The 27344-nt window shown below is 42.2% G+C and overlaps 1 protein-coding gene across 4 annotated transcripts in view; it reads left to right on the top strand.

Annotated features, from left to right (window-relative positions):
• Nucleotides 1-27344, top strand: part of dnmbp (dynamin binding protein) — a 48061-nt gene that overhangs the window by 9969 nt on the left and 10748 nt on the right. For 3 of the 4 annotated variants that reach the window (XM_056366063.1, XM_056366062.1, XM_056366061.1), the window contains exons 2-4: nt 2812-2966; nt 4076-4198; nt 6934-9180. In XM_056366063.1, coding sequence (XP_056222038.1) covers nt 2822-2966; nt 4076-4198; nt 6934-9180 — 2515 coding nt within the window. In that variant the 5' untranslated portion in view covers nt 2812-2821. Of the gene's footprint in view, nt 1-2811; nt 2967-4075; nt 4199-6933; nt 9181-14769; nt 16733-27344 lie in introns of those variants that run through there. The other variant, XM_056366064.1, reaches the window with a different exon arrangement.

Raw genomic sequence — 27344 nt, 5'->3', positions numbered from 1 at the left:
AAGACTTTAAGAGTAAATGGTTTCATTTGTGGTTTGTGATGTGTTCCGTTGTAAATGCCTCTATCTGTGGTGTGGCGTCCTGTCATGCTCTTTTGAATTCATGTCACAACGTTTTCTGGCACAGCGCTTCCTCAGCGTATAAAGTTAGAGAGAAAGACATTATGTGTTTTGACTCCACACAAATCCACACAAATTGGCTCTGTTTGTGTGAGCACCCAGCGTCCTGAGAGAGACCTACCTAACCTGCCAAACACACAGATTCACGTATCCAAGCCGTCAATGTTCAAGAATTGGTTAACAGGAAGTGGTCTCGTTCACACAGGCAACATGGTTCAGGGTTTGAGTTGCTGGGTAGATCATTATCACTCGCTGTTTTGTGGAAACCACTGATCACAGATGGGTGATGTGTTGTCACCTGTCTGCATGTCAGGACATGTTTAATTCACCACGGTGTCTGACTGGCAGCTATTGTTTCATTTGACCTGGGGATAAGGAGAAGGATGAGTCATGCCTCATGTTCACACTGCCCTGAGAAACAGTATTAGAGGGCCTGAAAACCCTATTCTCTCAGACTGATGTTACATGAATGCACAAAAATCTTTTCATTTCACATTTTATTTGTATTTGATTGTTTCATCTGTGCTTTTCTTGCTGGTTTGAAGCAGGTGGAACTCAGTTTGAACATGGTGGTATTAATACAGTAACTGAAGAAAATGTTGAAAGTTGATGAAAGTTGTAGCATGACTGTGTTTTAAGTCCATTTATTTTATTTCTCTCGTTGGTGAGATCAAAAAAGAGAAGTGGATACAGACTAAAAAGCTCTGGTCCAGACAGCCTGCCCACTGAGTTTTATCAGCTATACACTGATGATGTCTTAAACCTACTTCTTCATTGAATGGGGAACTAACTCTACGGAGATGATTAAAAAATAAATAAAATTAAACAACAAAAATAACTTAAAGAGCACAGATGATTTCAGTTAGTGGGCAGTAGTTTCCTGGAGTTGTTGAGTCACAACAAAGGAGGCGTCCAGTGATTTACTGTCATGATATCCATGCACCAGGCAGGATTTAGCAACATTTAATGAAAATCTGATGAAAGCTGTTGGGTTGTTTACTTGTGTGATCAGGCCAGTGTCAGTCAAATCTGATTAAACTACACACATGCAGTCCCGATGAGCGAGATAAGCTGAGTGTTAAACTCTCAGTAAATAGTAACTAAATGTGTTTTTCTTAACTTTGGTTATTGCTCATTTTGTAATTTGTTCAGCGTCCAGCTTTATCTGAAGGTGATAATCAACTTTGCTCAACACTGTACAAAAAGAAAATAAACAACACTTATCATGCCGTTTAGATGGACAGACACCCTGTCAGTGCTCATTGGCTGGGGTTTCTCACTGGACACCTCCCTTTGGCTTGCATTAGTTAAAGCCTTGGCTTGGGTTTCATTTTGGCCTTAACACTGTGCGGTGTTGAGCTCACAACCTATCACACAGTGAACAGTGAACCTGCAAGTATTCCTTAAGCTTCACTGAGAAGCAAACAACTACACACACACACACACACACACACACACACACACACACACACACACACTCCTTCTTTTATTAATGCTGGTCATCTGTCCCCCTCTATCTACCTCCACTTCAACATCCAGGATAACCTGAGCTGTGTCTCCACCCCAGAGACTGTGGCAGTGATCTGGGATAGAGTCCTGTCCCTCTCCCCCCTCGGCTCCGTGGGCCCATTTAACAGAGGCCCCATTGACTGTGGCAAACTACAACCCTCTTCTCTCGTTTCCTGTCTCTTTCAACGTGTCCATCCCCACCTGTGGTTAGTCTGTCTCCAGATAATGATACACGAGGGCTGCTCAAATACTTATTAAATGCAATTTTTGTGTTGTTTTGTGTGTGTTTGCTCATTTTACTAATAAGTGAAGTAGTCGGCAACGGAGAACAAATTTGCACCAAGTGTTTCGTTACTGAAAGTGATGAATGCAGTTGGTTTCTTTTCGAAACCTAAGGATTCTTCCTACACATGATTATATTCTGATTATGTTGTCGGTATCTACAAATGTATGATATCCATCTTGTTATTTATTTAGGTTGTGCATTTGTTTTATTGATCCAACTAATAGATGCAGGATTAATGAGGCTTTAGCTGCAACATGAGACGTGACCTGATGACTTCATGTTGCCTCGACTTGCTGAAATGACATGATTCATATGCTTTCATACAAAACGGAGAGTAATTAACATCAGAACAGTGGCTGAAAGCGGTGACTCGAATCATAAATGCAGCATCAAGTGACTTGACTTGACGTATGATGTGTGTGTGATATATGATATGTACTGTAAGGTGTTGCCTAATCCGGAGTGCGCGGAGCTGCAGCGACACTTAGGAAAACAGGAGAAGGATAGAGAAGTGTTGAGGAATGTTCTCCAGCCTCCTTAAGTACAGCTCTTGCTTTTGCTTTTCTCTTTCTTTTGTCTCTCCTTTCTTTTGCTGGTTTCTCACGCTCTCACTTCCCTTTTCATTTGGTGATGTTTCACGAAAGCTCTGCGAGACATTTGTTGATTTGTATGGTGAGGATTTCGAACATTGTGTCTTATTAAGAAACTGAAACACATTCCCTCATGGGAAAAAACTTTGTATTGAAATTTTCTTATTAAGGTTTTGCACTTTAATCTTTTGGCTGTTCATCTAAATTGTATATTTACTTGTCCCCATTCAGTGTAAGTTTCTATATTAATTTAAATATTAAAACATTATCTTTTAATCTCCATGTGTCTCTCTCCTTTTGCCTCTGCAGGTTATGAGTGATGGAAGCAGGGAAGGTGGTGCGTGCCGTGTTTGAGTTTCTCCCCAGCGTCTCTGAGGAGCTGCCACTCTTCACCGGTGATGTCATCGAGGTGCTCAGTGTCGTGGACGAGTTCTGGTTGCTTGGTAACAAAGATGGAGTCACAGGTAATGTGTCAGAGGTCATTAATACTCCGGATAAACCTATATGGTTGAGTAGTTCTGTTCAGTGGCATTTTGGTCACCACAAAGAACTTCAGCCTGATGCAACAACTACAGGGAGAAATCTTATGGTGGGAAACTTCATCTTGGCACTTTTTCAATTCTGCTCTAAAGCCTAATTAATGTAATTATCTCTAGAGCTGCACTGATAGAACAATATCTACTAAAACTGGATCAGTACAGATTCAGCTCCCACTTGCCAAATGATGCTGTCCACCAGTGCTCTCTAAAGCTTTTCTTCTCTTCCTTTATGATTTTGTAATGCATTACAGCATACATCCATAACTGGCCACTTGTAGATGTAAGGGGGCAGGGTTTGAGGGGTACAGAAGATTAAGAATGAAACGATGTTGCCCTTCTCCAGGTCTGATAATTGAGAATTGATTGAGAATTAAATCTAATCTGAAAAGTAAGAAATAATGTACTGCTGATGGATTACTTTCAGTAAATGTCCAAAAAGTGTTATGTTCAGTCAGACGGTGCGCAGAGAAATCGCTGAAAAAACACAATGCATCCTCGGCAGAGATGTGAGCCTGAAGTGTGCATCATTGTTCCCGTGCTTCCTCTGCCCTTTAAGGGTCAAACTCTGAGAAATCCACTTATGTTTTCCAAGAGTCGAACGTCACTTAAGATGATAAAGGAAGTGCAGAGGGGAAGTGAGCGAGGGCTTGTGCAGCCGCTCCTGGAAAACACTGATCATATCAATACATCTATGACACATCGTGTTTACAGAGCCTGATGTAGCTGTCATCAAACTGCACTTTGATTCTCTCCAGATACTGATTCCAGTGCATACATGCACAGGCTAGTTGCTGATACCGACACACACCTACATGTGAGATATTCCCAAGTTATCAAACTTGGACTGGGATACTACAGCAAGATAGTAACGTGCATGTCTGTGAGTGAACATACAGTAAATGATTATAGGACATTCTGACAGAAGAAAAATTGAGGAAGCTATAACTGTCAATCATGCCATTTTCTTGAGGAAAGAGAAGTCGAGGGTGTACCTGGTTGCATGATGTCATTCAACTCTTATGTCCCGTCCTCAGGTCAGTTCCCCAGCACCTTTGTGGAAGAGGTTACCATCCCAAGCACCAAGCCTGGAGACCAACTCTACGTATGCATCAATGATTTCAGCTCAGCAGAGCCAGGCAACCTGTCTCTGAAGAGAGGTATGGACCTGCTGCATGCACTCATACATTCAAATTTAAGTCAAGACCAGATCGGTCACTATTTGTGGTCTAAAACACAAAGAATTTTGTTATCAGACCTTGAACAGGCTCTGTTATATTATTTAAATTGATGCTTTGCATATGACACCTGGATGCAACACAAGCCAGGCCTCTGTGTTTTGAATAGCACTGTTTGTAACTCTAACGGGGCGTGTTCTCTCAATCAGCTTAACGCTTCTTGTTGATGTGGCTGTGCTCAGGTAAATTGTTTGTCTCGTGTTGTAGTGCAGCTGTGTTGTGTTGGACCTCGTGACCTGACTGTCACATTGACTGTTACCTTGTCTCCACTGCCACAAACTGCAACCAACCCACTCTTGAGTTGAATGTTGCCAGTTTGGAAAAAAAAAAACACAATTTGTTTTGTTTTTTTCTTGCGCAACATTCAGTTCTAGTAGTGTCGCTTGTATTAGCTTTATGAACATAATCAATTGACATACAAGTCATACTGTAACAAAGGAAGCCCTGATTGGATTGATCACAGTGAATGGAGACAAGGTATACAGCATGTTTTTCTTTCCTTTTTTTGAAGGGAAATAACTATTTAAGAGTCTGTGCATGTTATACACATGATCAGAGAAACAGTTCTAACCCAAATGAAGGAAAACATTAGCGAAGGATCAAACCTGTTCAGTAATATCTGGTGGAGCTTCTCTTGAAAATTGAATAGGAAAAAAGAAAGGTTCCTTAATGCAGCCAGAGGAGACTGACGCCATGAAAATGAGTAAAATTTAAAGAAACCTCACTTACTGTAAGTTTTCAATAAAACCTTACATTCAGAATCAGGAACAGACACAGGTTTGCATCAGATTTTGTATCATTTGGTTTCTAGTTTTGGAGTTAATGTTAAATACGAACTGTTTGTTAACTAGCCATTAACTTAACATTGATTTGTAAAAGGAATGGTATTTTCTTATCCCTTATTTAAACTTTTTTTTTCATAAATTTCTTCTGGCAAAAGTCTACTCCTCAGTGGCGAGTCTATCATATGTTTATAAATGGAATCATCTTGTTTGGATGAAGAAAGAGATGCGTCCGTTGTGCTGTTTTAACTGTGATCAGCAAATACTGATCAAAACTTTCCTCCCATTGGTATAATCCATTTAATTAAAAAAACACTGAATGAACAAATGTGAAAATTCTCACTCATCATAAATCTTAAATTGTCCGATAAGCTAATTAGTAACAATTTAGATTTTTATAGCCATCTACATGTATTTGGGCTTCTGTATAGATTTACTGCGGGATGACACGCAGCTCTCATTGATTTTATTCTTCTTTAAATTTGTAGAATTTTTGTTCTCTGGAGAAAAAAACATCGGGACACACACAATGGTGACACACAACACACATGGTTAATTTCCAGAACTCCCCACTAGATGTCCCCAGATGCCAGACTGAAGCCCACAGGGACTATCTGCAGCTGGCTTACTGTTTTCTTTTCACATTCCTTAATCTTCTGACATGATTGCATCAGTTGTTGTTGTTGGGTTTTTTTTTCTGATTTTTCATTCAACAAAACTCTCAGGCATACGACACTGATGTTTGCAGCAATCCTTCACATTGGTAAAACTTTTTATTGCTGTCTTTTAATGCCATTAGAAGTGCTAGTAGTAGTCGTAGCTGTAGTTAAAGTTTTGTGAGAAGATATATTTGAATTTTGGATTAAAAGTTGCTTTGAACAGAATAAAGATCTTCTATTAATTTAGTAGAACACTGCTGGTTGTGTTAAAACACATTGAGTCCACAATGGGAACTCACACTTCTGCTCTTCAGCAGCCCCTGTTATGTTAAATAATTAATCAGTAATTCATTCATTGTTCTTTTGACATTATATTTCTTACTTTATATCTTATTCCTGATTTAAACCATGATCAGATTTAGTCAATAACAATATTCCAGTATTTTCTTTTTTCATAAATAAGATACATTTCCTGGATCAGAGGGAAAATAGGAAACAGTCCCTACTGGCTGTCTGAGAGTGGAAATGTTCATTTCCAGTATGATTTTCCATGGGGGTATTGGCAGTGTTCCAGTTGTGGTCGCAGACACAATGGGAGGTGGAGCCGCAGGTCTTTGGAATGTGACCTCCATGACCAGTCGACCAGTCGACATTCTCTTGATATATAAGCAGCAGTGCCGACTCCAGTTAAGTTATTAGAATTGCAATAATGAAGGTGATCTGAAATAGCTTAGATGTCACCTTAGTGTGACCAAAGCTACTTGAGCCATTATGTCCAGTTCAGCCCCGCAGTGCAGAGTGCGCCTATGGAGCTCTCTGCCAGGATCACCTGTCTCCTCCACACAAACACAGACTCTGGACTTGCTCTTTAGTTTGCTAATTACGTAACTGGCTTAATTAGAGAATATAAACAATATACTGTAGATTGATTAGAGTAATCAATAGGGCAGCCTGTGTCTGCTTTCATTACCTTTATATGCAGAGGCATTCCTGCTTTGTCTCTCTCAGTGCCCACAGCTCCCCTCTGTTCTGTTTTGCTAAAATCACAAAGAATATGTTTCAAATGAGAATAAAACACATGCGAACAAAAACTCACTGATTTTAGAACGTGCAACTTTTTATTTAGCATTTAACTATGACTGAAAACATTTTCATTGATGTGACTCCTATCAGCATTATGAAGATTAAACGCAGTCTTTACTCTGTGTCTTTCTAGGTGATGTAGTAGTCAGAGAGGCAGGAGGGTCCATGGACCTCGGGGAAACATGGCAACGTGGCTGTAATGCCTGGGGCGTCCGTGGTCTCTTCCCCACATCGTGTGTGAAGGAGCTGAACCTTTCAGGTCGCTCCAGGCAGCTGTCTGAGCGCTCAGCTCAGGCCCAGGCTTCAGAGCTCCCACCCTATGCTCTAGGCCAGGCCCGGGCACTTATGAACCTCCATGCACAGCTTAATGAGGAGCTGGACTTCCGCGAGGGGGACTTGATCATCATCACAGGCCTGCCTGAGCCGGGCTGGTTCCAGGGGGAGCTGGAGGGCCGCAGGGGAATCTTCCCAGAGGGGTTTGTGGAGCTCCTTGCTCCCCTTCGATCTCCACAGGAGCCCGTGGACTGCCAGTATTTGAACGATGACCCTCAACAATTTAGCTACGAGGACCCTTATGATGCAGGGGAGGGCACTGAGGAGGAGGGTGTGGAAGAAGGGGAGGTTTTTCTGAGAGAGGAAGAGGAGCAAAAGGAGGATGTAGTAGAAGAAGAGGAAGAGGAGGAGGGCGGTGTCTATGGAGTGGCACTGTATGAGTTTCGGGCCATGGAGCCCGGTGAGTTGGACTTTGATGTGGGGGACCGCATACGTGTTATAAGCACGTTGGAAGACGGTTGGCTGGAGGGCGAGGTGAGAGGGCACCGGGGTATTTTTCCTCATCGTTTTGTCAAAATAGATGACGGCGGGCAGAAAACAGCGGAAGAAACAAATGTTGTCGAACCAGAGGAAGACAAGGAGAACAGCTGCTCTTCTGAATACAGCCCAGATCATTCATGTCCCAATGGAGCAGAGGATGACCCTGACTGGAGGACGTATGAGGATCACACAGTGTGGGACCTGGATTATTTTGAGAGGACTGAGGAGCAGAGGTGGCAAAGTGAAAACAAAAGCACCGGGGCTCAAACTAACAACCGAGCGCAGAGAGAAGGGGGTAGCAGGCCAGACTCTCAGCCTCGTAGACCTGTCGCCCCGGCACAAAGAGGGCCTGAGAGACCCAAATCCACTCCTCCAGCAAGGCCCAGACTCCCACCTCGGCCTAGCCTTCCTGCACATAGCCACAGGCAGCATGGCTCGTCTTCTGGCACAAGTCGGTCCAGCCACACAAACGGTAACACCCGGCCGTTACACTCCAAACTAACTCATAGCCTAACGCTCCCTAGCACTCGTTCTGGTTGGTCCAAAGACAGCAGGTACTACAAGAGGCCACCAGCGGACGGTGCCGCCACCAACATCAGAGGCGCCAGTCTCGGCCAGGCGTTAATTAACCTTGTCGAAGCCCATAAACAGAAGAAGCTGACTCGCCACGCTAGCGTCAGTGATGCTGATATGATGATGGGCGGCGCTGAGACACAGACGCATTCCCAGCAGACGGTGCGCGGCTACAACGGGATGATGCCAACATCCATCACCTTAGATGCCCTAGCAACCTCAGCCGGTGACTTGGAGGCCAAGCTTACCCAGCAGCTTTTTGAATTCGAGAAAAGCTTAACGACTTCGTACATTGATGCCAACATGAGCTCTGGTGCTTCAAGGGACATGTCGTCTGTCGTTGACCTGAGCCAGCAGTCCCCTATCTCACGACACTTTTCCATTCTGGAGTATAGCGATGAAAGTGATATTATCCGAGGCTCCTCGCACTCTCCGGTGTCCCAACTCTTGCAATCTAAGTCTGCCTCTTCCTCACTAGAGAGGCGTAGGACCCTCCGCCCTCCTCCCCCTCGCCCTAGAGTCCTGCGTCCCCAAGCCCCGGCTGCATACAAACCAGCCCGCCCTGCTCCACGTCCCCCTCCTCGTTGCCCGAGACAAAACGCTGCTCCTCCAACCAGCAGCCCAATCTTCTACACCCCTGACGAACCAGCTGTAAACCTTCTCGACGATATAACGGAAGGGCAGGCGGAGTTCGGCGATCTCGCAGCTGCCCAGGAACATGAAATCCAGTGCCAGCTGGAAGAAGAGAAAGAGCTGGAGAGAGAGATGGAGTTGGAGAGTCAGAGACAGAGGGAAGAGGAGGAGAGGTACCAGCTGTTGCTACGGCTGCAAGAGGTTGAGCACGACATGGAGGCATATGCGCACACGGCGGAGGAGCTCAGGGCCATGTTGGAGGAGGAGGAGGATGAGACGGCCCGCATGCAAGCCATGGAGAATCTGGAGTTCTGCAACTACACGCTGGAGACGCTGGCCCTGGAGCAGCAGCAGCTACAAGGTAAGACTGCAGGAGAGTGCATCAGGGTGGGAAAGGTGTTCTTTTGGACCTTTCATGCCTTTATTGGATAATGAACAGTATTAAGATGACAGGAACTGAAAGGAGAGAGAGATAAGGAATGACATAGTAGAAAGGTCTGGGCATTAAACCCTTAGGGCCACAATGGCATTTGGGAGTTTTATGAGTATTTACATGGACCCACAAGTGGGCTTTCTAGAGATATAGATAATGTGATAAAACTTACGGATATTGGAGACAAGGTAGATTGGATGTAACACTTAACGCTTGTTGATTTTTCCCATAGTAAGTGGTTGAATCTAAAAACTTAAAAAGACTTTAAAAAGTAGGCCAAAATCTGTTTACTAGCAAAATGGGTTAACTCTACATTGAAACAATGCCGAAGAGAAAACAAACAAAGCAGAATTTGTTATCGTTGATGTCATTGTTCATTTCAGAGGCCCGTTGCCTGCAGGTTAGTTCATATGCAAGTCGCTGAAGACAAAATGTAATATAACAGGAATCTAAAAATGAGACATCAGTACTTACCAGATTTCCTCTCTGACTTGTTCTCTGATTCCTCTGTCACACAAACACTGTTTCCTTGTTTACTGCCCACAATGATCAGGAGGATTGTGTATTTAATATATATTTATTTGTGTGTGTGTGTGTGTGTGTGTGTGTGTGTGTGTGTGTGTGTTTGTGTTTGTGTGCGTGCGTGTGCATTTGCTTTTTTTCTGTACATTGTTAATGTTGAAAAGTACTCAGTTAGGTCTGAGTTGAATTATGTTTAGAGGTATTAATAGTTAACAGCTTTTACATCTCATCTAGTTTGACTGATTTCTAGTTTACTGCATTATTTTCTTTGACTACAGTTGAACCCCAGAATTAAAGGCAAACATTATTTCTGTAAAATACAGTGGATTATTAGAATTCACACAATACATCAAAAACGGCCATTATAAACCTTCTATTGAATGTGAGGATTCAGTTGCAGGTTTGCTTTAACAAAGGTATTGCAGATTTTTTTTTAACCCATTATACTTTCATCAATCTTTCTACATGTAATTGATTAATTGGGCTGATACAGTAAATTCCTAAATTTTTCCCTGACATACAAATATATATCTGATACTTCTTGTACCACAATCAGCCGAAGCTAATTGGCTCGGATTTGTTGTTGCCAGCTCACGCTATCTGGGTGCTCAGTGCTGTCCTTGGAAGCCCAACACTTTTTCACATAGGTACGAGGTACATTCCTGCACACAGTGAGAGGGTAAGCAGTGCACATGGGCCTCCGTCTCTTTTTCCACTCTCTGTCTCTCTTACTCCCTCGTTCACATCCCTCAGACTTTCTTCACTCTGCGCCTTTCATCATCTCCCTCCATTATCTGGAGTAAGGAGACTGAAGACAGCGTGGGTGTGGGTTTTGGGATTTTTCGACGGACAGATTATGTCCCACTTTAGAGCAGGACCCAAAGTGTGGTTGTGGCGTGCTGTGACATGGCCCGTGGCACGCCTCTCCACACTGTTTGGACTGGCTTGGGAGGCCGGGTCCAGCAGAGCGACAGGTAGGCTTGAACTAAACATGGTGTTTGACGGGTTATTTGTCAGACTCATGTGCTGTTTGACAGTCACTGTTGTGTTGACGGAGTATTATTGCAGTTGCTCATAGCTACAGCTGCACTTCGATTGGGTCACAGCAGCGGTTGGTAATTTAGTGCCTTGCTTAAGGGCGTTGGCAGTGATCATGGGGAATGTTTCAAATGGACTTTTCCCCTAAGGATTCCACTTCTTCGTGAGAGAAGCAGGGTGGAAATATGAAAACTGTAATCCATTTTACAATTTTTGACTTTTCATTTTTGAAAGGAGAAACTCCCTGAACATGTGTCACAAAAACAGACAGGATGTTATCCATATCACCCACTCATGCTTTACTTATTGGTTCTGGATCAATAAACTGCTCATTTCCAATCTGCACATGCTACTTGGTGTTGGATGTGCTTGCATCAACTTTCTGACAGCAGAGCTCACTATTTCTCTCTGTCAAAGACACACACACACACACACACACACACACACACACACACACACACACACACACATACAAACGTCTTCATTTATCTAGAAGCTTTCAGTCTAATCACTGCCATTCACAGAAACAACCAGGCTGCTTTGTAATGTTAATGTTTCTCATTTTACACTTTGCTCCAGGTTTGAGTTTCATGCCTATTAAAGAAATTCTAATTGTATTTTCTTTTTAATTTACAAAGTTTCTCACAGTGTTTGTTTAGACTCATCTCACTAAAGAAATCTGATACTATGAGATTGGTTGCTTATTATAATATACACTAATGATGAGTAAATATCTGTGTTTATTGTTTGTGCTTTTGTTGCATTCAAATGACTCATGTCCTGTTAGATTTTATCTGTCACTCTCCAATGCTCATCAGCAGGTATATCCATGATCTTTATGTCTGTCAATGAGAGGAATCAGCCCGAGGGCAAGAACAGGTTACATTGGCTGCATGTGCCTCTCAGGGTTATGCAAAAAACAAACAAACATAGTTTCCATTCACTCATCCACTATAGGAATTTTCCCACCCTGCTTTCACAGGATTAAATTTAAATATTCAGTCTCAGGTTCTCCTTTGATATTTGCCACACTGTTAGATGTGGGAATGGACAAAGATGGTGACATGATTGGTAGCTGAGATTCAGCAGCTGGAAAGGATAAAAAGCCAAGAACACGCCCATTGCAATACGTTTGATATGGTAATTATCAGCACATTAGTCGGACACAAAAGCTTTCAGCAGGACGATTAAGTGTCCCTTTCTTTTTTGCCTTTAACGCTTAGCTCACAGAAAGGTGTGTATACTGTATATCAAGCATAGTCTCAGGATCTTTGTTTCAAAAAATGTGTTTGTCATCCTATCGCTATGTGTGCACACACACATACAGACACACACACTCACCCAGGAGTGAGTGTTTTTTCGTGCTTTTGCAGGGTGTGTTCCTGAGCTTGACGTTTCAGAGACAATGGCAGCTTATTATTACAAGGCAGGGAGTAGCTTCAACACTGAGCTCACTTTGCCTGCACTTAGCTGTGCAGAGGCCCATTCAAAATCCTCATAGAAACTTAAGGACACTAAATACTAGAGCTCAAAGAAAGAAATCTCAGAAAGAATCAATCTCATACTGCACGTACTCAGTTTGATTCTTCATTTTGGTGTTCTGTATCTTAAAAACTGAAATCTTAAATATCTTAAAAGGTTCGGTTTATTTTGAATTACTTGCATGCAGTATATATCACAGCAAACTGATGTTACAAATTACTGTGACAAACTACATCTGACGAAACTTCACAATATGACTTCAATAACTGATTTAGTTAGAGTTGTTTCACAATTGCTCAGGAGCTTTTATTTTGGACAACCACATTTTGCAAAATCCATCACAATGCAATCAATGTCAGTGAACTAGGATGTGGACTTACTGCACAGTCCTACATGGCTTTGTTAAAGCGTGTGTGGTGACACTTTCAATATAGAGTTTCATTGGACAAACCTTCAGCTGAAACTTGACAGAAAGTAAAAAAAAAATCTCATTTTGATGGAAATGGAATTATGAAACATATTGTGCTATATTTGTGTAGCAGCGGCTGGCCAGATATGCATGTAAGTGCATCATATCATGGCTGATATCAGTTGGGTCATATAATTCGCTGAAGCCTTTGTTGGCGTTTAAAACGGGCATGGTGGCGGAGCCCTCTTTTTCTCACACACCATCTCCGACATCTCCACCTCTTTTCTTCTTTAAGCTCTTCGACCTTCAGCCTGCTTTAATTCTTTAAACCCACTATTAAAATACATCCCTCAGCTTTTATGACACCACAGCCGGATCTGTTTAACACTGTTTTCAGGATCCGTTTCAGCTTCAGGTTTCCCTCAGTCAGCCTTACAAACTGGGAGACTTCTAGGCTGCAGACGGCTTGATATATGACCTTATCCCTGGACATCACACCACTTGTTCTTGATGTGCAGGATGTCGGTTAATAGCTAGACAGCTTCATTTACATAAACTAACACAGCCAAGGAGAGGAATGCTGCATTTGACATTCCTACCGTTGACACATGTACACAAGCACACAGTTTCGGTCGTGTGCTGCTACTGAAAGATGAGATGTTGGGCACTGATAATTAAACAGCCTTACATAAGAATAGAACAATGTCTAAAACAGATTTCTGTGCTCAGCCTTACCTTGCGAAACTCTTAAAAAAAAATTTGCATCTTAATTCTTTGCAGTAACATAAAGTAGCATTTTCTTTACAAAAACTATTTACATAGGATTTACATAGACTGATTGAAGCTTTTTTATTGAAGTAAGGAGCTTCTTACTTTTCTCACCAGTAAGTTTCTAATTCCCTGCTTTCGTTTTTTTTCCTCATATTGATTTCCTGGTTTGTGATAGGGTTCGTCTTGGCTGGACTAACTTGACACCAGTTTAACCAAACATTGCACTGGATTTTATTCTATTCTAAACAAAAAAAACCTATTCAGAGGACAACAACGTGCCAACTTCTAATAATAATTTAGATTGTTTGGGTTGATGGTAAATTGATACTATCACACATGTGTGTGTGTGTGTGTGTGTGTGTGTGTGTGTGTGCCTGTGTGTATCACGTGCATTTTGAGTGTATGCAAAGTTCTTTAAACCTGTCCCCTTTAGTGCTTGCCTCTTTCATGGAGAGTTAAGGGGGGAGGGATATATTATACTCCAGCTTTATGAATAGGCCTGAGTTTTTTCTCACACTAAAAGATCGTGTCTCTTCAGAGAGTGGGGACAGTCTCCAACAATAGCTCATTGTACACACCAGCAGCTACTTTTTCAGTAGCTGCTCTGGCATAATCAGGTTGTGTTCTCTTGAAAACATTTCCCTCTGCACACTCATTTACTCGCTTGAAATATCTAAATATAATAACTATCTTTAGTTCTTTTACTTTCACTTCTTTTCTACTTCACACTCTTTCAATCAGTCATTACCTCAATAGAAAAGTGCTCCTCCCTGAAATGTAGGACAAAGTCAAAGTTCTGGACTGAGGTCAGTTTCAGTTTACCCACAAATGCCATGGCCTTTGGACCAGTGTTGAAAGTTAGAATAGGAAAGTTAGAACTGGTTGTACACAGACAGGAATGAGGTTTATCATTGCTGTTGTGACTGCGGCCAGCATGAATCGCCTGGTGAACATAGCAGTGTCGGGAAAGAGCAAAAACAAAGCAAACAGGATACATGGAAGGATGAAGGATTGTTTGTGGCAGTGGAAAACACATTTGGTGCCAAAGTGAAGTGAAGTTAGTCCCCATACGCCATCAAAGAAAATCTCCTGGCAGACTGTTTTCCTGCAAACAGAGGTACTAGCCAATTGAAACAATGGGAGGGGCTATTGGGCTAATCCTCCACTCATGTGACTCCACTGAATCATTAACCCAAGGAGGCCCCTCCTTCAATAACCCTACCCCCCCTTTCCTTCCACGATTCGCTGAGACGACTGTGGGGAGGGTGTGATTCAGTTACACTGTGGGCTGGGAGGTGCTTGGGCCAGGCAGTCCTGCTGAGGCAGTGGAGAGGAGACATAGAAAACAAGTGGGAGAGTTACAGACAATATGCCTGACAGGTGGAGTCTCCCACAACGCTTTGTTATGGAATGCAGGACTTTGGAAAGAGAGAGTAAGCCCCGTTGAACAAGAAACTGTATCAGCACCTGGTAGGCTGATTTAAGCAGCAAGAGCCATGAAGAGCCCGGTGGTTTATGGCAATCCAGTCATGTTTGGTCCAGTGGATTGGAACTATGCAGCTGCTGCCACGGTAAGGAGAGGGAAGAGCGTGGAGGAGCTGGGGGATGCTGGCTGGGCCAGAGAGAGGGAGAGGATGGCCCATTTACAACAGATACAACAACTACAGCATCTGCAGCTTCAGCAGCAACAGGTTGGATATCCTGGGTACGGAGTAGTTCCTCCTGGCCACCCACAGGGACCAGTCATGGTGCCAAGTCCTGGTGACCCACTTCCAGCTCCAGGCTGCCCAATGCCAGTACATGGCGGCATGATGATGCCTGTAGGTGGGCCAGTGCCACCTCCAGTGCATGTGCCAGCTCCATGGCCAGTACAATGGGGGGACCAAGCCCAAATTAGACAGGCCAATGTCTGCCAACAACCCAACTGGGAGTATGATGACCGGCACAAGGCAGCCTTTAAAGACAAGAAACCTCAAGGCCAGGACATTTACTTCCATCCTGGCTCAGAGGATGGTCACCTAGACATTAGGGTATCTGAATGGAAAGGTAAAAACTGTTTCTACCAGGGCCCAGAGAATTACAGTCACCAGGACTACAGCAGAGTGCCACAAGAAAAAGAGAATAATGACTTCAGAACTCATGAGGGGTATGGTAAACTGGACGAGGACCGAAGAAGAAGGGAAGATTGGGTTCGAGAGAATGACCATAGCTCTGAGCGTTACGATTATAGGAGTCACAGAGACTTGGAGGAGTATGATCATAAAGACAAATACAAGTACAGAGATCATTATGACAGGAAATACAATGAACACTACAACGACAGAGAGCAGCAATATTATGACAGCAGGAAACACCCAAAGCATGATCCCAGAGAGCATGACAGTTACAACAGTGAGTATGAAGACTACCATGATCATAAAGACACTAATGCTCACAGAGACAATTACAGGGACGGTGATCACTACTATGACCATGACAGGGAGTACTATGACTCTAAAGAGAGTCATCGCTCCAGAGAAAAAGAATACTACCAACGTAGAGATGACGACCGCTTCTATGATGAACGAAGACGCAGGGACGATTACCATGACCGGCGTGCAGAGGATCGATATGACCGCAGAGAAGATATCAGCAAATACAGGGATGCCTACAATCCAAGGGGTGAGGACATTTACACTAGTAAAAGAAGGGGCCAGTATGACTATGAACTTGATGAACATGGTGGTTACAGGGAGAGAGACCACTATAACAGGTACAAAGATACAGATGATGACAGGAGAGATGAGCACTACGACCAGAGAAGGAGGGACAACTACAAAGCCAGGGAGCATTATGAGCGAAGGGATGTGGACCACTACGACCATGAGAATGACGACCGCTACGGATCCAGAAAAGAAGGGGAACGTTCCCACCACAAGCCCAGAGACAGATATCGAGATTTACGTTCAATATCCGTAGATTCGCGATATGAGGAATACATTAAAAAAGATCGCAAGACCCACTGCGAGGAATGGGTTGAGGAGCAGAACCAGAAGCTGGCGCTCAGGGAGATGCACTCTTTTGAGGATCCTGTTATATACCGGCACAGTGACGAGCTGGAAAAGGGATACGAGTCCAGCGCTGGGAGCATAGGTTCAAGACGGGGTCGCAAGCCTGTTTATTATGTGGGCTCGCTAGATCGGAACAGCTTCTACAGGAAGACAGCTCCGAGCTCCCTGCAAAAGTCCCAGTTTGCCACCACCAGGAAACAAAAACAAGGTAAACACCAGGATATTGTCATGTGAGAGAAGGTACTCCACTTCCTGTGTTTACACAGAATGAGGTACTTAGAGTACGTCTGTGTGATCATTTCTAAATCTGATTGTGGGAGGGTCGATACCTCTCTGCAATTCATCAACAGTAAGATGAAAGGCTCAGGTACAACTCATCCTCGCTAAACACATCTTGAAAAACAAAAGAGGACACATGCTTTGAAAGTGTTCTTGCCGTTCCCAACCCGTGTAGATGAAACGGGGTGGAGAGGTCGACCGTCTCCAGTGTCTCAAATCTTGTCATTGGTGACCTCCAGAGGTGCTCTTCTAATCAATGGTGGGGGTTTCAAAGTGCTGACTAGCCAGAGTCACCTACTCAGAAAGTGTGTGCTGGAGCCTGTGTGTGTGTGTGTGTGTGTGTGTGTGTGTGTGTGTGTGTGTGTGTGTGTGTGTCACTGCCGCCTATCTCACAAGAAAATGTGTTGTCAGGTATTTATAGGTGGAAGAACCTGCAGAACAGGTTTTGAGGGTTCTTGGTTTTTGTTTTCTCTGTCATTCCTTCAGTCTGTGGGTTTTCCTGTTTGCTGCCATATTCTGCATCACTGATGCCATATGGACCCATAACCAGTCTGGTCAGTTCTTGACTGAAAGGTCTGTCTTTTCCTGTCTTGGTTGTTTTCTTCAGACAGGGATCACATAGAAACTCACTACATAAAGCAACAGAATCCATGGCGACTGAGGTGCCTCTCTTTTAGTGTAATATCTAGTATATTGCGTATACAAACTCTTGCTAAAATAACTTTTAAAATGATAAATAAATAATAGGACTTTGTGATTGTGAGACATGTGAGACACAAATAGAGTGAAGGAAAGGCGTACCTTTATAAAACCATACAATCTATGGCTGGCTGTCATTTGAAAATGTTCAATCTTATGATTCAGTTGGGGTAAAAGTAGGAAAACAAAACCTTCCGTCATTTCACCACTTGTAGAGGAAGTTTAGGGTAATTTAATTTAGTTTATGTTTTAACTCGCTTTTAATTTAAAAAAAAAAAAAAAAAACTGTGCAATGCATCAGTGTTGAAAGAACAACTTTGCCCACATAAAACACAGTCTAAAGTCAGAAAGCCTCACTGGTTAAGTTCAGAAAACATCTGATCAGTTATATTTGCCCAAGACTTCTAATTTTTAATACTTAATGCTGAATACACATTTGGGTCAGTACTTAAAAAATATCAAGGTTAAATACACAGCCCTGTTAAAATCACCTGTGAGTGGGAATGGTCAAAGTGGACCGAGTTGTTTGACAAACGTGACCATGGGGGTGTAGGGCTGATTTAAGATTCACTTGTGTTTACCGATAAACAGTCAAAGCCTTTAAACAAACAGCAGCTAATACAACATCAGAGTTGGTGTGTTTGTTTGTGTGTGTGTGTGTGTGTGTGTGTGTGTGTGTGTGTGTGTGTGTGTGCAAGTGTGTTTCATGAGGAACTGAAGAAAGAGAGAGCACTCCTCTGGCTCAATTCATTGTGTCTGAGAAGAAGCAGGTGGTGCCCCACGACCCCTCCCCCAGTCACCTAGAAACACACACACACACACACACACACACACACACACACACACACACACACACATCGGCTCCCCACCCCACATCAATTTCTGGAGTCCAAGTATTAATCCCTAGCGTCAGCATGGTGAGTGGATGGCGGGGGTCTGTCTGGTGCCAGGCGGTGGCCAGCACTGGCCTGTCTCCTTAACTGCAGGACTAGACACACTCAGTGTGTACGTGTGTGTGTGTGTGTGTGTGTGTGTGTGTGTGTGTGTGTGTGTGTGTGTGTGTGTGTGTGTGTGTGTGTGTGTGTGTGTGTGTGTGTTACAGAGACCCTTGGAGGCTTATTGGAGAGATGACGCCATTTTTCAAAACACACACACATGCACGCTTACAGCCGCAGCGTCTTGTCATCCGTTAATCTTGTTAAACTGTTTCAGCCCGGTCAGGGGTTTGCCCTGAGTAAAAGCATTTGATTGCAGGGCTAAAAACATTAGACCATCTTGTTACAGTGCTTATTGGGCTTACGCTGTGATTCAGTGACATTGAGGTGATGGCCGAGGCTTTTCGAGGTGGGCCTTAAGCATGTATAAGGGCCTTTGTTCTCTGTAATCCAGCATTAGATAAACAGCAGCTGGTAATCAATGTTTCAGCTGACATACATGTAGCTTTTACAGTTGTAGCTCTAGTTGTAGTTTGTATTATGAACTTTATGTGTGTGTCTGTGTGTGCGTGTGCTGAGGGCAACATGATTGGCAAAACATGTTTTTTGAAGGAATAAATAGCTCAGTTCATGTTGAACCTATTTCATTTTGGAAACAAATTGAATTATGAAATAGTTGTAGGCATAAGAGTCCACAATGATTTTCTTTCATGGTTGAACTTTTGAACCTCTCTTCTGCTGTATCTACAGTGTTTGCGAGTGAGTAATGTGTCGTCATCCAGCTATGATCATGCAGCGTATGCTGTGTTGTCCTCTGTAATCCTTGAGCAGTCACTACCATTGGTGGTCAGGGGGATGGAGGTGGAGTAGTGGGGGGTTAGGAGTTAAGACAGGAAATCTTTGGGCAAGATTTCAAATCGGCTGACAACATCGCCCTAAAGACGTCTTATCTCACTGCTGGCGAGGCGAAAAGTCACTTTGCAAAAAAAAAATGATTGAGCTCACCAGTCCAAAAGTCTGCATGAGTCACACTGACTTGCTGTGAACGCTTTTCTTTTTTGGTTCATCCTGGGCGCTCCTTCAGTCATCATGCAAGCGTCATCAGCATTTATTATTTGAAGATTTCCAACTGCAGTGATGTTGACTTTCACAACAGTCCTCGTTCAATCATAGTGGAAGAAGCTTTTAGATATTTCACAAGGAATTTTAAGTAACTGCAGCGGATCAGTGTTCAAAACTCCTGCATGCTTTAGGTCCAGGTTAGAGGATGCTACTGGTACCTATATATACATAACAAGACCTATGTCATTTGTACTTTTTTCAGATAGAGACGTATGGGAAAACACAGAAAAAATTATCTTTGACCTTGTGGGCTTTCCTTTTCTCATCGGGACTGGTTTACTGTTGATAAAGCCAAGTTTTACAGCCGGTTTACATGGTTGTCACACCTCATGTGAGTGTGATACAATCATGTGTGAGGTGCAGTTGAACTCTGAGCCAGACTGACATTTAAGTTCCATAACTGAATTCAAACACTTGCTGCCTCTTAGATGAATGCATTTGTTTGTTTTTTTTCTGATGTGATTAAGCTCCATGAACTCAGAGAGACACTGTCATTCTCCCAGTCTTTTGCTCCGACTACTCCTCTCAACACTAAGCTCTATTGTCAGTGAGCATTTGTCCCTGACAAATGTCCGTTGTTGGTGTATCACAGTCTGATAAACAAACTTAAACAAATGAACTTGTTTGAATGTAAATTTGTGAGAAAGGATACCACGCTTGTTATTTTTTCGTGTGTGTACAAATTGACACAGTGGTTACAGTTGATTAGCTTAGGGGACTAATTCATTTACATATTCACACGTAGAGTGATTTTTTTTACTGTCCTCTGTGGTAAAATGATAAAGACTCTTTCTTGTTAATAAATAAGGGCGTCAGTGCTGAACAAAGCCATCAGTGTAGTATTTCTCTTAGATTTACTTGTTGTATTTCCAGTATCGGTTTATGTATCCCATCAAATATGTTAGAGGGTGTTTACCTCTGTCATTTACTGCAATAATACATTTAATGTCAGGTTGTTTTTTGTGTAATATAAAGAAATCACCCAGCTATTTTTTGTGTGTAGAGTGCAGTGTAAAGAACAGCATAACGTAATTCTCTTACTTAGTTGTGGGAAAACTCATACGGCCCCAGGCAGGTCTCTGTCTTTACTTGTCCTGCAATTAACAACAGATAGAATCCTGAAAATTCAGTCATCTCAAAATAACCAGGCAGTTCTCACACAGGGAAACTAAAGGTTTTAGTCTATTCTATGTATAAAATGGCCATATAAAAACTGAGAAAATGTCACAGTTTTTCCTTAGCATTTGGATCTATGACCACTTTAAATTATTTTAAATGGCTTCTTTTACTATAGCGTTGTGCCGCTGAAGCACCTGTGAGACTCTCTGTGGTCTTCTTTTCCATTAACTTGAAGACAGTGGAGCTTTTTTGTTGGAATAGGCCCCTCAGTTAATGGTTCTGGTTCCTCCTAAAGCTCGCGCTGCACATATGCAAAACCGATGGTCTCTTGAAGTAATTGGATATTGTTCATCATAGAAATGAGACAAAATGAGAAATTCCAAGGAAGCCAGAGATCGCAGTGTTCGTCCTATTTGCAGCGCAACATTGAAGCATCTCATTTATTCAACTTGTTAATTAGATTGTAGCCTCCTCCACCTGGAAACCAGCAGAGCTGCACGTCATTGTGTGACCGATAGTGGACACTAAACTGTGGCTGTAATTACCAAGAATTCAAAACAATGGTACATAGAGGTTGCTGTGAGATTTTGCCAGGGACAGGAATGTGACCCTCTGACATTTGACCCTAAAAGAGATAAACAGGAAGGTATGTAACTGAATAAACTCCCTTATGTCCATCCTTCAAGCGACGTTTACATGGTACCACACATGGTGGTTCAAATCAAAACAAAGGGATGAGGATGTAACCAAATATAAGCTCTTGTGTATATAGATCATTGGATGATTCACAGAGATTTTGTTTGTGTCGACAGAGAAATGTAACTGTGGTTAAGTTTTACACAAACACTAGTTCTTCCTTTTCCCCTAAAACACAAAGTTAATGTGTGCAAGCGCCACATTATGAGGGACTTTAAAAGTCTTGCTGATATTTACACTGCCTGTCCTGGCATTGTTTTCTTATGTAAGTTACCGCCATCATGGATTTTTTCTTATAATATATCCAGTAATAATTGCAAGTCACGGCTCGTTGCAGGTTGTTAGGTAAATATTGTTGGCATTTCTCAGAGTCTGGGAGCTTGTATGAAGTTAATCTCAAGTAGCTTCATGTCCCAACTGAGCACCCACACACACATTCCCACACACACACACACACACACACGCACACACACACACACACACACACACACACACACACACACACATACACATATTCACATGGAGAGTTGTCCATGTGATCGTTTGAGCAAAGCCACTCCCTGCTCTCTAAAAACTTGGCTTGATATGAGGAGGGCCCCCGCTATTCTTGTTGCCCTGGCGACTGTGCATTCTGCTGTGAACTTTGGAGCAGAAAGCACACAGCACTGATTGTGTCTGACCTCAGAGCGCTCAGTGCAGGGCAAACTTTTTTTTTTGACTTTGCATGGCTATTAGTGCAGCACGTTGACTGTAGACGGTGAATTCAGAGAAGTGTTACATGAAAACTGGTTTTGCTGCAGTTGTGCAAAAGAGATAAATCTTATAAAGAGAGAAAAAGAAAGAATATTCTTGTGTTTTTAGATCATGTATATATATATATATATATATATATATATATATATATATATATATATATTATTGGAAATATCCTTAAATATCCTAAACTTGGGAAGACTAATGGGTATATGTTGTATCCAAGTCTCATCATTTTTGATAGATTTCAGCCTGTCAGAGGAGGAGCCTGGTCAGGTGTCAGCAGATTGTGAAACATGAAACAGACCCATCACAGAACTGGACCTGACTTGAATGGATCTATTCTTCTTTAGTATAACTCCCAATAGATGTTCAAGTAGCTAAATGTGAGTTCATGAGTCATAGCAACTCAAAAAAAATGATTAGATCCATTGGAAAAGCAACATTAGAACTCAAAGGAGGCAAAACCAGAGCGGCCATTCTCTGACTCTTCACAACAAATACATCAAGATCTGAAATATGAAACTACAATAAGATCATTAAGTCTTGTGAAAACTGATAGTTTCAGTATCATAGGCATTAACATGATGTACAGAGATCAACATGTGTATTGAGGATAGATAATGTAACATTGTAACTTTAAAAGGCAAAGATAAAGGCTGGTGAAGCATGAGGCTCACAACAGGTAAACTGTGTTCACATTAGAGAAGTGACAAACTAAAGTATACTCCAATCAGACGGCATGCAGATAAAAACCTTTGATTTTTGAGTGTGCTGCTGATGCACACTATTCTCCCACAATGCAATGTACGAAGGAAATGGAGGGGCTTGCTCACAGATGGAAAAAATGAATAAATTGTGGGTGGCTCGTGAAACAATGCCAAAAAAATAGAGAAAACAAAACAGTAAAAAAAAGTAATAAAACGTAGGAATTTTTTTTTTCATTGTCTCCTTGTGAAGTTCAGTTGGCCGTAACATATGACTCACATCCAACTTCACATGTTTCGTATCATTTCCTGTGAGTATAGAACGGCGAAGTATGTGGATATTTTTGTTTACTAGCACAGTGTAATATGAAGGATGGTACATAATCTGGATTTGGGACACCTGTTCTGTGAGTCCAGCTCCAGGTTTTAATGTCTGCCAGAGTGGTGGTCCTCCCTGGTGTGTGTGTGTGTGTCTGTGTCTGTGTGTGTGTAATCACAGTGGGTTCCCATCCATTCTCATGGTAATTGGAACTCTGGAATGGAGTTGTTGCAGCAGGACGCACAGTCCTCCACAAGGCTCAGGAGCTGGACTTCAGATTGACAATGGACTATCTTAGAATGGATGGCGTTGTTTGAACCATCATGTGTGTGTGTGGAGAGAGAGAGGAGGGGCGTGTTTGTTTTTGAAGGGGTTTGAAGAAAGTTGTGAGCAGCAGGTGGGTGACGCCTCATCATCTTCTCCGTTCTCCCCTTTGCTTTCCTTTCTCTCTCTCTCTCTGTACGAGGCAGTGAAAATGTAGAGGCTTGGAGGGCGTCAGTGAATTCTAGGGAAAGTGTTTCTTCTGATGTTTGTTTTTACAGGAAGGCTCATAAAGGACTGTAAAATTAAATCTGCAATTATCAACATACCATTTTTTGATCTTTTTTTTTTTTTTTTTTTTTGCCTAGTGATACCCAGGGATTCATCTCATAAACCCTCCAGTCACAGTCTCACTAATCTTTTGGAAAGCTTATTTTCTCACTGAGCTGTCATTTGTTTGCTCGAGCTGATATCCACTACTTTGTTTTAGTCAAACCCTTGATGACCCGTGCTAATATATCTGCTGTGACTGTGACTGTAGTCATACTGGGTGTCTGAAGATAGGAGGCGAGGCGTAGTGGGAGATGATGTCTGGTTTGTGTCATTTTATGTTGCCATAAAATACACTCCCTGTTGTGACAGACCCAGATCAGTCTGCTTAGTGCGAGCTTAGTGTTGAACATGATTCATAAGGAGTTGGGTAAGGATAAAGAGCTGGTTTCAACTTAAAACCATTTACTAAATTTTTAAGGCTCCTGTTTTAAGAAGCAGGTTTGCCAAAGTCTCTGGATAACTTAACTGAGTAAATCCAAACCTCCCCAAATCTGGAACATGGACTGAGTTTAAAATGAGCTATTCCAGGTTTTACTCTGCAAAGATATATGAGATTCTCTGACTGCTGTTTTTTTGGAAACCGGCCCCTGCCCCTGCTCTACTCCACAGTATTGATTCCACCTGTTGAAGCCTGTGACTTAAGGCTGGGAGTTTGTGTTCAAGTGAGGCTTGAGTAGGGCAAAAAGAAAAGATACACATTGTCTGATTATCTTTTACCACTTTGAAACAAACGGTCCACCAGGTTGCTTCAACATTTGTTGACTGCATTTATTGTGGGTTTTCTACATTTCCTCAAGCTTGTGCAAGTACATTTGTTAACATTGAAGCCTTAACAGAAAGTTTTTCCTGCACAGACGTTGTCTTTAGGGTTTTTGCTGTTTACATTTGTGTTCTTGTATATGCTGAGGCTTTCTTTTCAGTGAAGCAGCTCAGTTTTTGCTCCACAGAGAGCAATAAAAACCAAGGTCATTCTGTAGGACCTGTCAGAAAAAGGGTACATAAAGATTCGGATGACAGCTAATTAGTAACGGAATCAGAATCAATTAAAAGACTTTTTCAGTTCCTTTCTGCATTACGGGTGGACAGGGAGAAAAGACACAGAGTGAAGGAAGGGAATCAAAGGAGCACAGTTCTCCTGCCTTCATTAACCCAATTAATCCATAACCCTGTACATTTCAACAGAGTACACAGGCAATCTCTTTGTTTTATTTTCCAAACTCTCTAATATGTGGAACCAGGTCAGCGTTTGAATGTAACTCATTTATTAACCCTCATGCTGCCAGATCTCTGTACAGACACCCATAACCCCCTGCAGAGTCATGGCCCCTCTTTCCCCCCCGTTTTTCTCACCATAATATTGATTACACTAAAATGTATTTCTTCCGTGTCGCTCTAATTCTTTATGTGTGTGTGTCTGAGTCTACTGTATAGAGCTAAGGCTTACTGTGTGCTGTACAAGGGCCAAACACATCCAGATCTATACAAACACTTCACCCTCCTCCCTTTATGCTGAGGTGAGGCTGTAAGAACAGCACTGCCATTTTTTGGTCGGTTTAATTAAGAGTGATGGATGCTGTTGAGTTTTTTTTTTTTGTATAATTACTTCACACATTTGGTCCTCTATCCCTCACATTATTGCAGATATTGAATTGGTTAGCAATCAACAGGTGCTAAAAATCGGCCTGCAGCTAGACAGTAATGAAGTGACAGCTGACTGGACTTAATCGACAGGGAAATGAGCTGGCCTGAGTTCTGCTCAGAGATTTTCTGACTTTGGGGACTCAAGCAACAGCTGGGAATAAAATTCATAGAGCAATAATTCGAAAACTAGTTTGACTATTTGAATTTGCTGGCCTCGTACCACGATGAGGTTTTTAACAGCAGGTTGTTGTTTGCACTGAGTAATTAGTCTCTCTGATCGCTGGCATTCATTCACAGGTGTGTGTGATTCACTGATACTAAGTGTTTGTTGTACGGGTGTTGGCTGGGTGACACCTGACCGTATGAGCTCCTGTGATTTAGTGTTTGGTCATTTATAGAACATAATTTCTCTCAAATTCAGTTGTAAGATATAGAATACTTTGGAATAAATTCTCAATCGCCAACTGATGAATTGCAGCTTTGCTTTACGTTAGATTGTAAATGAACAGTGAGTGTGTGTATGTGTGTGTGTCTGTCTGTCTTGCAGTCATGCAAATGTGTTTGATGCCTGTACTCTCTTTATAATACTTCACAGAACAATTAACAGTGGAATTCCAAAGAAGTGGGTCAAAACATGGTCATGCAGCTTCACATGTTGCTTTTTATGGAAATAGCCACGTATTTAAGCATGTGAAGTGGAGCATATGATGTGTGTGTGTGTGTGCGTGTGCGTGTGCGTGTGCGTGTGTGTGTGTGTGTAGAGGATCAAACGTGGGAATGAGCCGATTGATTCCAATTAAATTCTGAATCTTTTGTTGTCAGTGTCTCTTTGTATTGTGCTGCCGCTCTGACTTTTGAAACCCATCAGCGAACTACTTTCTCACCAGGGGGAAATGGTGGTGGTGATGGGGGGGGGTGCTGGCCGTCGTCAGAGCAGCAGCAATGGATGCTGCAGAGGGTACATGGTGCAAGCGGTGAGAAAAGCTCCTTTGAGTTGAGCTTTAGCCAAGTCACGTGAAAAGAGAGAGAGAGAGAGAGAGAGAGAGAGAGAGAGAGGGTGGGAGGGAGGGAGACAAAAGGCTCACAAAATCTTATACATACATTTTGAAAATTTTGTCTGAAAATTAAAAAAAAAAGTTTGGATATAAACTTTGATTCTTATTCAATATTCCCTTGAGAAAAGGGGTTTTAATAGGGATTACTGCTTTTGTGTGAACTGAACAGCAAAACTGCAAGGTTGTAGCAGTCTGGTTGTGTGTGTGTGTGTTTGTGTGTGTGTGTGTGTGTGCGTGCGTGCGTGCGTGCGTGTGTATTTGTTTGCAAATTCCTGCGTGGGGTAACAGGAGGGTAAGCAGAGTTAACTTCATTAGCCTCTGACAGCATCTGTTCGGTGGTGACGCCACCTTCATCCATCGACGCAACGCAGCACATGCTGAGTCTCCCCTCTCTCTGAGCTATTAAAGGTCCCTGCACTGAAATATACACAACCTCTCACTACAGCGGTGATTCACTCGTGGTGGCCTCTTCTACTGCTCAGTACCATCATCACAAATAACCCAAGATCATTCAGCGTTCAAAGATACTGTATATACTGTATATAGATATATTATGATAGTCAGCAATGGTGGAAAGTAACTAAGTATTAGTACTTGAGTATTTCCATCTCATGCTACTTCATAATACTTCTGCACCACGGCACTGCAGAGAAAAGTATTGCAATTTTTAATCCTCTAAAGTTATGTGACAGCAAGATTTTACATAACGGATACAGTATATGATCAGCTTCAAAGATATGATTCATTTTTATAGATTATTAATATTATAATTAACATATGTAATTATTCATCCTGCTTAATGGGTACTTTTAATGCTAATAACATAATACTTTTTTTTTTAATTGTAGAGTATATTTTTGTGGTGTTTTGTGGTGACTGTGTCTTTTACTTAAGTGAACAA

The sequence above is a fragment of the Seriola aureovittata genome, chromosome 21 (assembly GCF_021018895.1).
Source record: "Seriola aureovittata isolate HTS-2021-v1 ecotype China chromosome 21, ASM2101889v1, whole genome shotgun sequence".
NCBI classification, from domain to species: Eukaryota; Metazoa; Chordata; class Actinopteri; order Carangiformes; family Carangidae; genus Seriola; species Seriola aureovittata.
This window is presented reverse-complemented; position numbering and strand designations above follow the sequence as displayed.